The sequence below is a fragment of the Diceros bicornis genome, chromosome 14, assembly GCF_020826845.1.
Source record: "Diceros bicornis minor isolate mBicDic1 chromosome 14, mDicBic1.mat.cur, whole genome shotgun sequence".
Classification (NCBI taxonomy): Eukaryota; Metazoa; Chordata; class Mammalia; order Perissodactyla; family Rhinocerotidae; genus Diceros; species Diceros bicornis.
In genome coordinates, this window is record NC_080753.1 from 43,782,234 (window position 1) to 43,796,923 (window position 14,690).

Sequence of the window (14,690 nt, forward strand, 5' to 3'; positions counted from 1 at the left end):
CTAGTAGTCTAGGCAGTAAAAGGGAGGGATGCCTATAATTATGCTGAGCAGGGAAAGAACAGCAGTCTTGAGACCAGCTGGCAGACACTGCAGAGAAGTTAATATGGCCCTGGTAGAAGGTAGGTCCAAGGAAGGCTGGTCACTCCACAAGTATACTGCAGCCCCATCCAGGCAAACACAATACCTTATTTTTCAGCCTTTTTACCTCCAGAACCCCACCCAGTGCCTGCTGGTGGGTACACAAACCCTCTACTGTTGATGATAACCATAAATTAAGCATCAAATTTTCCTAAAACTATGGCACATTAAAAAATGTGTCATATCTTAAGTCTTTTAAAAAAATGATAAATACCAGAAGATCTTTTCAGATGTGCTAGGCAATGCCAAGAAGCCTTCATGCCAAGTCAGAAAGGCCCCTGGGTCCTCCTGTGAGTCGTCCCACTTCTGCAGGCATTAAAAAACATGTCTTCCCACTCGCCACCACCACACCTCACATTATCACAGAGGACCAGGAAACACACCTCCACCTCCAGCAAAGGAATCAGGAAACCAAGAACAGGTGACACAGCTATCAGGCAGAGCACACCTCTTCACAGGGAAGAATGAGGTGTTTCCCAAGTCCCTACTCAAGCTCCTCCTCTGGGATCTTCTGATCCCGCACGTACCGGGGTGATGATTGCAGCCACACCCACGGGCTGCTTGAGGACCAGGGCCCGCTTGTCTTTTGCCGGCACACTGATAATGTCTCCGTAAATGCGGCGGGCTTCCTCTGAAAACCACTCGAGGAAAAAGGCGGAATAGAGAATTTCCCCCTGTGCCTCCTTCAGGGGCTTTCCCTAAATTAAATCAAAAAAGGACACATTTATTACCTTCCAATAACGAGAGCATGACTCGGTGTTTCTAAATTCTTCGAGGCTGCAAGCAGAGTAGAAAAGTCTCCCATTACAAACCCACGGGGTTGTTGAGAAATTTCTAAGCAGTCTGAGTTTTAGAAAGCAGAATTACAACTAATTGGCATGTGTGCCACCTTAGACCACAACTGATCATCATTTGCATGTCAATGTTTAAAAATTAGGAGGGAACAACTAGAACTGTCTCTTCTAGTTTTTTTCTCCTAATATCTTCTAAATGTTGTGACCATGGTGTAATTTACTGTAGCTACAGAGCACCTACTGGTACATTTTTAAATGTACAAAAACAACATGAAAAATCAACCAAAATAGCCACATAGGAAAAAAAAAACTGGAATGGTGAAAAAGCAGGATTTACTTAGTTCCACTCAAAATCTATTCCTTGCATACTATTAAAGAGTAAATTAGTACATAAAAATTTTGTTTTAGGAAATATGAGCGCCTGGCTTCATTAGAAAAAGTTTGTACCTGGCACAATAATTAGTTGATATCTGATCATTAGGCAAGGAATTCACATTTTCTTTAGCTACAGAACAGCACTGAAGTTAGAGGCTTCCCCAAGCTTTAGGCTCAGAATTCTTAATTCTAAGAATTCCTCAATTTTGTGGGGTAGCAAGTTAGGACCCTGAACTTACATTTTCAGCTGTAATTATCTTGGCAAGGTCATCCTTATTTCGTATCATTAAATCGTACCATTTCCGAAGTAATGAGCTCCTCTCCTGAAAAAGAAAGAAAAATAGTGAAATGCCAAGCGTAAGAAAGACTGTCAAATAATCTTCAATTTCCTAAAATATTCGCTGTGTGGCCTCATTCTTAGGGAGACACATTGGCCTTCCTTCTTTTTTTTATTGAGATATAATTAACATATAACATTATATCAGTTTCAGGTATACAGACTTTTTTCTGATAAGTAATAATAAAGATGCAATTTCAACTTGCATCTAAAGGGGTGTACCAAGTCATAAATTATGGAACAGCTGTTATTGTTTATGGTAAATATGAATAACTTTAATTTCACTACACAAAGGGATAGTTCCCTACTTTTTAAAAATTATTATTTGAATTGTGGTAAAATACACATTATGTAAAATTTACCATCTTAACCATTTTTAAGTGTGCACTCCAGTGGCATTAATTACCTTCACATTGTTGTGCAACCATCACCACCATCCATCTCCAGAACTCTTTCCTTCTTGCAAAACTGAAACTCTGTACTTGTTAAATAGGTCCCTTCCCCCCAGCTTCTGACAACCACCATTCTACTTTCTGTTTCTATGTATCTGACGACTCAAGGTACCTCATGTAAGCAGAATCATACTGTATTTGTCCTTTTGTGACTGGCTTATTTCACTCAACATAATGTCCTCAAGTACAGTTCCTTATTTTAACAGCTCACTGGCAAGTTTGATTTCTCCCACAGACTGGGGTGAGGTTTATGGGGTGTGTGAGGCATAAGAAAGAGTTTTACACACTTGAAAAGAGGGCCCAGGCACAACACTGTGAATGTACTTAATGCTACTGAACTGTATACTTACAAGTGGTTAAAATGGTAAATTTTATGCTATGCATATCTTACTACAATTTAAAAAAATTTCCAAATCATGAAAAATGGATAAAAGGATTGGATTATTAAGACTATTAAGAATATTATGGGTTTCTTAAAAAAAAAAATAAATTTTTTAAAAAAGGAATTCAGAGGCCTGCCGGTGGCACAAGAGGTTAAGTGTGCGTGCTCTGCTGTGGTGGCCCCAGGTTTGCTGGTTCAGATCCCGGGTGCATACCAACACACCTCGTGGCAGGCCATGCTGTCGCAGCGTCCCATATAAAGTGGAAGAAGATGGGCACAGATGTTAGCCCAGGGCCAGTCTTCCTCAGCAAAAAAAAAAACACAAAGGAATTCATTTATATAAAACCATTAAAAAACAAAAAAAAAGGGGCTGGACCGGTGGCGCAAGCAGTTAAGTACGCGTGCTCCGCTGTGGTGACCCGGGGTTCACCGGTTCGGATCCCGGGCGCGCACCGACACACTGCTTGGCAAGCCATGCTGTGGTGGCATCCCATATAAAGTGGAAGAAGATGGGCACGGATGTTAGCCCACGGCCAGTCTTCCTCAGCAAAAAAAAAAAAGAGGAGGATTGGCAGATGTTAGCACAGGGCTGATCTCCTCACAAAAAAAAAAAAAAAGAGGGCCCAGAGAGTCCAGGTTAACACACAGAGGTCCTCTAAAGAAAGATGTGCCCCAGAGCTCCCACCTCCTGCATCTGAACAGGTGTATCTGAAGCAAAGAAGAATCTTTGGTTTCCTCTTTCCTGCCAGAAGGGCTGCCCAGGGTAATGAGCAAACCTGGTTTGTCATTCTGACATTCCAATCCACTCAGCAGGTGTAAGATTTTAATCATTTTCTCATTCCACTCGTGAGCAGAGAGCCTGAGCCTGCGTAAACACCTCTAACTGTCTTTCTCTGGGTACTTTCCGTTCTCTGTTTCGGAGAGGCTAACAAGCTGTGTTCTCTCACCTCTTGGGGGTGTTGTTGAGATGACGGCTTCTATATCTCAGCCCCCCAGAGAAGAGGCATTGACAAACAACTCTTCAAACAACATTACCACCGTAATTTCATTTTGTTTACCCAGTTAAGAATCTGATGACTACAGGCTAGTGTGCTGTGGTTTATTCTGGGTGAGAGACAGATGAAAATCTAGAAGGCCTGGCTCAGAGAAAGAAAGTAAATATCTGAGTAAATGGCCTGCTAGGAAGAAAGCACATACGTAGTCTGAGAGAGAATGAGAGAAGAACCTGAAACAGCACGAGAACCATAAGAATAAAAAGTAGATTCTGCTTGCTGCCAGAAAACGTGCAGGCTGAACAGAGAAACCAGCAGAGGCAACGAATCACCTTCAAGTACGCAGAGCCCGTGTTACAGTTAATTGTGTCTGCCCAAAAAAGATATGTTAGAGTCTTAACTCTCTGTCTCAGAATGTGACCTTATTTGGAGATAGGGTCTTGACAGAGGTAATCAAGTTAAAATGAGCTCGTTAGGGTGGGCCCTAATCCAATAAGACTGGTGTCCTTAGAAAAAAAGGAAATTTGGACACAAAAACAGACACACACAGAGGGAAGATGATGTGGAAGACACAAGGAGCAGACGGCCCTCTACAAGCCCAGGGGAAAGGGTGGAACAGATCCTTCCCTCAGAGCCCTCAGAAGGAACCAACCCTTCCAACATCTTGATTTCGGACTTCTAGACTCCAGAACTGACAATAAATTTCTGTTGTTTAAACTACCAAGTTTGTAGTACTTTGTTACAGCAGCCTCAGGAAACTACTACAGCCTTCATGAGGAGCTGTGTGAATGTGCAAGACCCAGACAGGGGTCCTGGGAGGCTCACGGTGGATGGAGTCACATGGGGCTCAAATCCCAGACCCTCCACTTGAGCAGGAGTGAAGTTACCGACGGTGAACTATGAGCCTCTCTCAGCCAGCCTCCTCCTCCTCCTCCACAACATGGATCAAGTATCTACCTCCCAGGGCCTTTGAAAGGACTAAATAGAACATGTGTAAACAGTACTCAGCTGTGGTAGGCACAAAAATGGCCCACAAAGACGTCTTCATCCTAATCCCCGGAACCTGTGAGTATGTTACCTCATATGGCAAAAGGGATTTTGCAGATATGATTAAGTTGAGGATCTTGAGGTGAGGAGAGGATCCTGAATTATCCAGCTGGGCCGGATGTAATCCCAAGGATCACTATAAGAGAGAGGCAGGAGAGTCAGAGCCAGAGAAGGTGATGTGACAACAGGAGCAGAAATTGGAGTGATGTGGGGCCACAGACCAAGGGCTGTGGGCAGCCTCCAGAAGCTGGACCAGGCAAGAAAGCTCCAGAGCTCGAAGAAGGAACGCAGCCCTGCCAACCCATTTTGGACTTCCGACCTCCAGCACCGTAAGAGAATAAGATTGTGTTGTGTTTTGAGGTGCTACGGTTGTGGAAATTTGTTAACAGTAGTCATAGGAGACTAATACATTAGCTTATGAGGTGGTTAATAAATATCAACTCCCTTCTTTCCAAGAGCTTCTCCAGGAGTTCACAAGGCGGGAAAAAGGAGGTCAGAAAACATGTGAAAAGACACGAGGCAACGCAAAAGATGTCAACAGGAAACGCCAGACAATGGACCCAAGGTGTGTTCAGAGAAGGAACGATAATGGAAGGCTGTGTGGTCTGACAGGCTCAATTGCAGAATACACGAGCTAGACCTCTGAACACACGAATACATGAGCTGTGATCTGAACACAGGTGATGGTGCCAGTATCAGCGAGAGCCCCCAACACCAGCCCTGTGGCTCCCAACAGCCACTGAACCAGAGACAGGGCTGGAAGAGCTCAGGAGACTGCGCTGTAACACCCCTGTATGGCAGGCTTGACACTGGGCCCTAGTGGGTACTCCCAAATGATGCCAGAGGGCCCAGCAGTCAGTGCTTGATCCACTGCCTTCCTGGATCTCATCATTCCCACAGCTGTCAGTGCCTGCCGTCTGACTCCCACACTTACATCTCTAGCTCAGGCCTCCCTCTCAACCTCCAGACTCAGGTAGCCAAGTGCCTACTTAACATCCTCACTTGGGTGTCTTAACAGACATCTCAGACTCAACGTGTGCAAACTGAGCTCTGATTTCTCACCCCAGTGCTCCTCCCTCACACCCTTCCCCATCTCAGTGGATGGTTACTCCTTCCTTTCCGCTGTTGTAGCCAAAAGCCCTGGGGTCATCGGTGACTCCTCTCTTTCTCTCACACCCCCCAATTGTCAGGGAATCCGGGTGGCTCTACCTTCAAAATATATCCTTTGTTGGACCACTCTTACCACCTCCACTGCTACCACCCTAGTTCCAGCCATCATCATCATCACACCCAGACACAGACAGGCCTCTCTATTTGTTCACCATACCTCCCCTACAGGACACTTTGAGGCTTGAAGGCGGGGCCGTGTCCCTAGCGCCCGCCTGTCACAGTCCTTGGCACAAAGCCGACGCTCCAAACTTATTTGTTGATCATCTCGTTTCTATGACATTCCGCATGGTGTATCCCGCAGACTTGGGGAGGGGCGAGGCGACGCAGCTGGTTTCACCATGGGGCAGAGCCCCCTCGCCCCCTGAACCCGGTGCGCACTCACCTTGGCCGAGACCCCCTTCCACCTGCAGAAAGCCTCGTAGGCGGCGCGCACGGCGGCGCGGGCCTCGGACACCCCGCAGTCGGCCACCATGCCCAGGTTGGCGCCGCTAGCTGGGTCGTGCACGGGGAAGGTGGCGGAGGCCGGGAGCCAGCGGCCACCCACGAAGCCATCTGTGCGCAGCAGCGCGGCGGAAAGGCCCCCTGGGCCCCCGGCATAGCCACGGAGCCAGGCCCGGCCGGGCGCGGGCCGCGCGGCGGGCACCGAGCAGTCGGCGCGGGGACAGAGCCCGCGGCCGGGAGACGCACGCGGGAGGCGCGGGGCCCCGCAGGTCGGCAGCCGCAAGCAGGTCGCCATGGCCCGGGAGGCAGCGGCGGAAGCAGGAAGCAGGCAAGCGAGCGCCCTCCCTCGAGTGCAGGGGTCGCGGGCAACGAGAGGAGCGAGGAGGCGGCGGACGCAGGCTGCAGGTTGGGGAGACGCGGAGCAGCGCCCTCTCCCGCGCCCTTCGCGCCGCACCGCCGCGCCACACTCGCGACCTTGCCCTGAGCGCCGGGCGGCTTCGCTCCCTGCGCGACCTGGGAAGGGTTGGAGCAGGGGAGGGGAAGGCTCGCGGGGAGATGCGCCTGCAGGCTGCCGTCACCCTACCCCTTCTCGGGTGCTCATTTGTCTGTAACTATTCCTTATCCTCCCAACCGCTGCAGGAGAACCGCTCCCTCCCCCACGTCATCCCTCTAAACCGGCCCCCCCACCACTGGAATTTGCGCTTGGTCCGTGGATGCGCTGGTGTCTGCCCCAGATGCTAAGGACGTGATCACATTTCTTCATCGCCGCAGCTCGTGCGCGCTTACGATTTGGGACGAGGGTTCTCTAAGGGGGTGAAGTGTAGCTCAGCGTCTGTTTCGATGCTTTTCTGGGTGTGTGTCTAGGTATTCTCTCCGTTAATTGGGAGCACGGGTGCCCCTGATACATAACGGCGCCTTTGGAGACAAAAAGACTTGGATCCAAACTCAGAATCTGTTGTCAACAAGCTTTGTAACCTTCGACAAATTTTTACTTAACTTCAGTCCTCTCCTTTGTAAAATGGAGCATACCTACCCCATGGGTTTGCAGTGAGAGAATAATGCTCAGTACAGTAGCTACCTTAAATTCAGTGCGACGTTCCAAGTCATACTAGCTGCCCTAGGTCAAGCCACTAGTAAGGTTTAAGTTAGGCCGCCAACTAGTCAATGGGACCATTTGTCAAAATTAAATTAACCAAAGTATAATCATAATTAGACTTGGGCCTAAAACTCTGGAAACAGCAAGGAAGCTTCGACTTGAATGAGGATAGAAATAAAAATAGCAGACCTATACTCCGAATTTTTGGGTTCAAATGAAGCTCAAGTCTAAGCATTGATTTAGGATCCCTAGTCTCAACATATCTCCTCTTCTCCATTCCTACTGAGTTGAGAGACTCTTCCTGGCTTTTCCTGGAGACTGTGGGCTATTCACCTTTTTCTAGGGCATTGGATGTTTTTTTTTTTATGGATGTTTTACTAGTTTATAACATTGTGAAATTTTGGGTTGTACATTTTTGTTTGTCCATCACCATATATATGTCTCCCTTCACCCCTTGTGCCCACCCCCCACCGCCATTGCCCCTGGTAACCACAATACAGTTTTCTCTGTCCATGTGTTGGTTTATATTCCACATATGAGTGAGATCATACAGTGTTTGTCTTTTTCTTTCTGGCTTATTTCACTTAACATAATACCTTCCAGGCCCATCCATGTTGTTGCAAATAGGATGGTTTTGTCTTTTTTTATGGCTGAGTAGTATTCCATTGTACATGTATACCACATCATCTTGATCCAATCATCAGTCGAGGGACACTTAGGTTGCTTCCACTTCTTGGCTATAGGGAATAACGCTGCAATGAACATAGGGGTGCATAAGCCTCTTTGGATTGTTGATTTCAGGTGCGTTGGATAGATTCCCAGTAGTAGGATAGCTGGATCAGGGTATTTCTATTTTTAATTTTTTGAGGAATCTCCATACCGTTTTCCATAGAGGCTGCACCAGTTGGCATTCCCACCAGCTGTGTATGAGGGTTCCTGTTTCTCCACATCCTCTCCAACATTTGTTGTTTTTTGTCTTGGTGATTATAGCCATTCTAATGGGCGTGAGGTGATATCTTAGTGTTGTTTTGATTTGCATTTCCCTGATGATTAGTGATGTTGAACATCTTTTCATGTGCCTATTGGCCATCCTATATCTTCTTTGGAGAAGTGTCTGTTCATTTCCTCTGTAGGGCACTGGATTTTTATTTGCAAAATGCTGAGGCAATACTTTATTTTTTATTTTTATTTTTTTTGTGTGTGAGGAAGATCAGCCCTGTGCTAACATCTGCCAATCCTCCTCTTTTTTTGCTGAGAAAGACTGGCCCTGGGCTAACATCCGTGCCCATCTTCCTCCACTTTGTATGGGACGCCACCACAGCATGGCTTGCCAAGCGGTGTTCCCGTGGGCGCCCGGGATCTGAACCCGGCGAACTCCCGCACTTAACCGCTTGTGCCACAGGGCTGGCCCACCGAGGCAATACTTTAAATTTTCACTTTGCTTTTGGTTGAGTCAGCATCACTCAGTCTTGAGTCAGTCACTTCTGGCAGAAGTGGGAACAGTGGAGTTTCATCTTTTGTGTGGATTCACTCTTTCGTTCTGTATTCTATTGGAGGAACTGGGGAAAGAGGAGAAGTCCTGATAGGGAGACCGCTGCCAGTGGGTATCACACTCGGGACTAGGGAGCTGGCGTATTTCCACCTACTGCCTGCAGAAGGAGCTCTATTGAGAGCTGATTTCTACAGGCTCGGGGAAAATAGTTCTTTAGAGGAAACCGATGCCCAGAAAAGTGAAGTCGACTATGGGTGCCCCTCTTGATACTAAATTAGTCTGCTTATCGTTTTAAGGTTCTGTTTCAAACGGTGCCCACTCCCTTTCCCAGCTGACTTCTCCACTAGACACAGTAGATACAATGGGCCCACAGTACTTTTAGGGGCACACAAAAATGTTTTACTTCTTCTAAGATCAGAAGAAAAAAATGAACTTTTAGGTTGAATATAAGTATATTAATATTTATACCAATGCAGATGTAAAGTGTGATTTTTATTTATTTATTTTAATGAAGGAAGGGACCCACAAAGGCAAACATGCCTAGAGCCAAGGAAATTCACGACATCGCCCTCGCCATCTTTCCCACTGTTTGTGCCCTCTGCAAGCCCCCATTCAGAGTGGGAACAGTTCTCTCCTGGTTCCTGTCTTGCTTCTAGGCTGCCCTGATGCCCCCCAGAGCCTGGCTGGGTATGCTCACCGGGGCCTTCGAGGACAACACCACTACGCGACAGGGACCTTTTCTTCCTATCTTCTTAGCCTGCCCTTGTCCTGGGCACCTCCCTCTCCTAATTCTTACCTTTCTCCGTTTTACCCTCCATTTGCTAAAAGGGCACTATGGTGACAGCAACATATTAGACTTGTATAGAAGTGAGCTGAAATTGTCTGTTTTATCTCAAAAGATTCTGGACATTAAAATTGTATCTCAGGACTGGGCCAGTGGTGGAGTGGTTAAGTTTGCATGCTCTGCTTCGGCTGCCTAGGGTTTTCGGTTTGGATCCTGGGAGCAGACCTATACACCGCTCATCAAGACGTGCTGTGGCAGCCTCCCATATATACAAAAAATAGAGGAAGATTGGCACAGATGTTAGCTCAGAGGCAATCTTCCTCAAGCAAAAAGAGAAAGATAGGCAACAGATGTTAGCTCAGGGCCAGTCTTCCTCACCAAAAAAAATAAATAAATAATTGGTATCCCATTATGCACATAAGACCCACCTTCACTTCAAAAATCCCACCCAATTTTTCTTTATACACATCTAAATTGTTATAAAATGTATTACTGAATACCTGAGTATAAAATTTTTTTAATCTTTTGAAATTCAATAAGGAAAATAGTTACTCAATAGAAATCTAAGGTGACTCTTGGAAAGCGAAAATTTCTTTTGAATGATAATAATCAACATGCATTGAACACTTACTGTATACCACTCTCTATTCTATGCATTTTACACGTGTTAATCCTCTGACTCAACAATGACCCTGTAAGGTGGTGGCTATTATTGTCCCTATTTTTATGGATAATTTTATAGGTAAAGAAACTGAAGCGAAGAAATTTTTAATAACTTGCCCAAGGTCATCCAGATAGAATGTAGCAGAACAGGGATCCAAATGAAGCCTGAGGCCCCACAGCTCTCAAGCAAATATCCCCCACCCCACTCTTTAATGTAACTGCATATTTACTTCTCAACTTGTGTGTCTATTTCCAGAAAAGCTCTAAGTGGTAGAATCATGCTGCCTCCTTTATAACAAAGCCACCTGTATTAGGAAAGGGGGTGTGGGTGGAAAGAAAAATAATTCTATATACTTATTTTCGTCAAGTAGTTTTCTTAATATTGCAAGCTATATTTTAATTTTCTTTTAAAAGGCTTATCTTTGATGTTTTCATGGTTATAAAATACAAACTTCATAAAAATTCAAGCAATATTGTCACATAAAGATCATATTCATGACCATCACACTATGATCCCTAAGCAAATAATTCCCTCCTATTTTATTACGTGCATAAAATTAAGTCATTCTGAACCTTAAACACAAAATACGTAATGAAAAATTTGGGCTTAGTATTGCTTAGTTACTGAGACCATTTCCTTCCCTCGTGCTTTTTGGATGGGTTTGTTTTATTAAGTCTGGTTAGATATCATTTCCAGGCAGCATTGTTTTTTCCCTGTCGACTCTGTGCATCCCTCTTACGGTTACCATTGACTGACTACCCCCAGATGTTCTGCGTTTACCAAAGCCCCAAGCTATAATTGCCATCACCTCACTTGCATGCTTTGGAAGGCCCAGAGTGAGAAGGAGGCAAACTCCATGGCCTCTAGTGGCCAGAAGGGGCATGGAAATCGGCACACACGGTGTGGATGGTGGGGTCTGGGGGACACGGGGAGGGCACGTTCTGTCTTGGGGGTCAGCTGGCTCCTCGGCGCTAGCCGGGCGTCATATCACATGGGAATGTCAGTTCAGCAAGCCCGTTCTTGTTTTTTTTTTTAAAGAGAGCTAGAAATCTAGATTTCTATGAGGATTTTCCCATTTAAAAAGAAGTTGGCCTAAGTTTAGAAAACACCCTGTTAGCCACACAAAACACATCAGTTTATGGGCTCTGGCCTAAAAGCAGTCAGAGCTGAGGGAGAGCTGGGAGTTCCTTTCCTTGGGGCTTTGCAGGTGGCTGACTTAAGGTTACAGGTGACACTTGGCAGACACCTAAGGGTCTCAGATCATCCCCTCTTCTATTCTTCTCTTCCATTTGGCTAACCTGACAATGAATACCATTTCCTCCCACTCTTTCAGGATCTCCTTTCTTGCTTTTAATATGGAATATGCATGATTCGAGCTTTAAGATCACCATCATTTCCGTGAAGAGCTTAACTTAGTTTTTCCCATGGATTAAGTGCTATCAATTGGATACTTCATAACAGGTATATTCCGAGGCTAGCGTTTTCTGAATCCTTGTTACTTGGTCGTAAATTCACCCCCCCCCCCCACCCCCGCCACCTCCATCCCCGCCAGCCAAGTGGAATCAGCATCTTTGCTTGGGCTGCAGGAATCTGCTCGTGCAACAGGCTCTGGATAAGCCCTATAAGAACAGCCAGAGATAGACCAGGAGTGGTTGCTCTTGTGTAATCTTGTACAAGTGTCAGTATCTGTTGCCAAATACTGACAGAGAAGCTGGCTCCAGCTGATCATCATAAAAGCTTTCCCAGCACTTGCAGCTTTGGCGGCCGAGGAAGCAAGGCAACCTGATAAATGCGTGTGGCAAGGATGCACAAGCCATCAGCGCTTATAAGGTTAGGCAGTCTAATATATGGAATATTAATATGGACAAGTGAGTCTTTTTTTAAGAAAGCGAAGAAGAGTTGGAGACAACTTTGCTAGTGTCTCCGGCAAATGTCATGTTAAAAAGAAATCCAGAGGGAACCTCGGTCTGAAGATGGCAATGCTTCCACCTAGAGGCATTTAGATTTCAGTTTATCGCTTTTTTTTCTCTCCCAGGTGGAGTTTGTTTACTGTTCTGGTGAAGTTAAACAGTAATTAAATAGTTGACTTTGCTGGAAAATGATATTATTTTGAAATGAGGCTTAGCTTCCTGAGTCAGTGACCTGCTTAGAGGGAAAGCAGTGGGTCTGAGCCTGGGTCTCTCTCTCAGGGGTGCAGCTGCTCTGAGCGTTTCCCGTCGCTATAGGAGAAGTGAGTAATGAGAGCATGTCTGCTTTCAGGTTCTGGTGTGCTCTGCTGATTGCGCTGGGCTCTCTCTGCTCTAGAAGTTCAGCGTGTGGTGTTTCAACACACATAGAAATAGGTAAGTGCCATAGTCTTGTCATGGTGTTAAAGATTCTAAATCTGTCAAAGACATTAAGGAAGAGATAGGCTATTCCATGTATTGATGAGTTCCCCAGCTGCACTGAGCAGTGGGGCAGCAGAGAGGAGAAAGCCGTGACTGGAGTCATCCAGGGTTGGGGATTGTCGGGGTGGGTTCAGTGCAGGGGCAGGGAGCAAGAGAACTGATGCCTCTTTGGTCCTAGGTTCCCTGGCTGTTTCTCTGGGTGGGGAAGTAGGAGCTGGATAAACTAGAGGTTACCGGGAAGCAGAACTGATAGAATGGGAGAGGAGAAAGGTGGGTGGAGTAGAGGAGGAGTGAGGGATTTATTTTTGTTGTTTTACATTCCCAAGTTTATGTAAAGGGCCATGTGTGACCATGGGAGTGGGTCCCCTGAGTTAAGTGGTTTTAGAGGTAGTTGACCTCAGGGAGGACAAGGAAGCAAGGGCATTTGAATTGTCACTGGCATTAGAGGTGCCCAGAATGATGACAGGAGCTGGGGAAGAAAGCACGTAGGTGCCCACAGGCTCAGGAGCGAAGGCAGAGTTATCTGGATCTAGGTGAATGCTAGCACAAAGACTTGGTTCCAGTATGAAGTGTATTTGTAATATTTTTTAACTCGTGGAAAATGTGAGTCAATTTGTAATATAATTAGATATGATGTTTTACAGCAATTTTCAGATTAATATTAATTTTCAGATATACATAATGTCTGAGTTTAGTTTAGATAAAAACAATAACAATATTCTAAGGTTATGCTATCTCGAAAAGGTGCAAAACAACAAGATTACAAATAAAATATGAAAATCTATCAGTATAAAGTAGACCTAGATATTGAGTTCTGGCGGGCAAGAACCTTATCACAGAATTTTACCGTTTGAAAGGACATTAGAGGTCATGGAGTCCAGTCCCTTTATTTTATATATGAGGAAATTGATCCTAGAGAGTTTCACAGCTAACTTGTCAGTGGCTTGCCTAGAATTACACATCCTGACAGCTAGCTAGTCCAGTGTTCTTTCCAAAAAACATTTATTGCTAAAAGAGAGTCAGGAAACTATGGAAAAGAGAATCTGAGGTTCTAAAACTCCCTTTGTTGAAAAACAGATGTGTGACTCTGAGCGATTCACTTTCTCTCTCAATTCCTCTTCTGTAAAATGACGGGGTTGAACTTCTTGATGAATTCTAAAGTATCTTCCAACACTGAGTTCTATGAAATTAAAATTGTTAAAACTATGTAAGTGGGCTGAAGAGGAGCAAACATAAATGGAAATATTCATGTTTTTAATCCTTAGAGTTTAAACATTTACAAGACAGATGAAATCTAAAATTTTAATAAAACTAGATAATTGCTTGCCTTTCTTCAGTAGGTGCCAAAGGTCCTAATAGAGTAATATATATTAAATATAACATTAATATATATTAAACATGTATGTTATGTGAACATAATTAAAGGCAACTCCTAATCTGCACAGATTTTGAGGCTTTTTATAAAAAAGGAGACTAAAACTCCAACATTTATTTGCTAGTAACTTAGATGATTTTATAAATATCTTGGTTCACTTTTTTGTTTCTTGTAGAGGGCCTATATGGAAAGTTGACATTTACGTGAGTTAGTTAATTAGAATTCGCCTCATTGAGTGGTTTGGGTTTGTAAATTACTGGAATCCTATCTATAGTTTATTTGTGTGGGCTGTGAACTTGTCTCTCATGGTAATAATGCTTATAATGTAGTGGCTATTTTTTTTGTTGTATGAATTAAAAAATTGGAGGTGATTCACAATAGAAATAAGGTGTCACCTTTGAATGTGTCTTCACAAGGAATGTTCACCTTCCTGTTGATTTGTAGAAGAGTCAGGGCGTGGGTATGTGTGTCTGTATGTGTGTGAGCATGTGGGTGAAGCAGGTGGCCTTCTGAGATTATTTTTGTCTTTCTAACGTGCTCTCATGAGGAAAACACATTTGAGGATCATTGATTCAGTCCATAGTTTAGGCCCTGTATTGTGTTTCCTACTTAGGTTTTCCCTACAATCTGTCTCGGTGGGTTGTTGAGGTAAAACATGATGATGACAACTTCTGTTTATTAATCTCCTACCCTGTGTCAGCCATTGTGCTTGTCACTTAGCATTTACTTTCTGTGATTCTCTCAATAAACCTGTAAGTTTGGTA

At 44.8% G+C, this 14,690-nt stretch overlaps 2 protein-coding genes across 2 annotated transcripts in view; one reads left to right on the forward strand and one right to left on the reverse strand.

Annotated features, from left to right (window-relative positions):
* Window positions 1–6,522, reverse strand: part of ALDH5A1 (aldehyde dehydrogenase 5 family member A1) — a 30,595-nt gene extending 24,073 nt beyond the window's left edge. Inside the window, exons 1-3 of the mRNA XM_058555159.1 lie at window positions 6,070–6,522; window positions 1,547–1,630; window positions 666–836 (exon numbers count right to left, since the gene is read on the reverse strand). Of these exons, the coding sequence (XP_058411142.1) occupies window positions 666–836; window positions 1,547–1,630; window positions 6,070–6,423 (609 nt within the window). The 5' untranslated portion in view covers window positions 6,424–6,522. The remainder of the gene's footprint in view (window positions 1–665; window positions 837–1,546; window positions 1,631–6,069) is intronic.
* A 5,887-nt stretch (window positions 6,523–12,409) lies between these two features.
* The window catches only part of GPLD1 (glycosylphosphatidylinositol specific phospholipase D1), a 49,841-nt gene continuing 47,560 nt past the window's right edge, over window positions 12,410–14,690 (forward strand). The window contains exon 1 of the mRNA XM_058555162.1: window positions 12,410–12,506. Coding sequence (XP_058411145.1) covers window positions 12,410–12,506 — 97 coding nt within the window. The remainder of the gene's footprint in view (window positions 12,507–14,690) is intronic.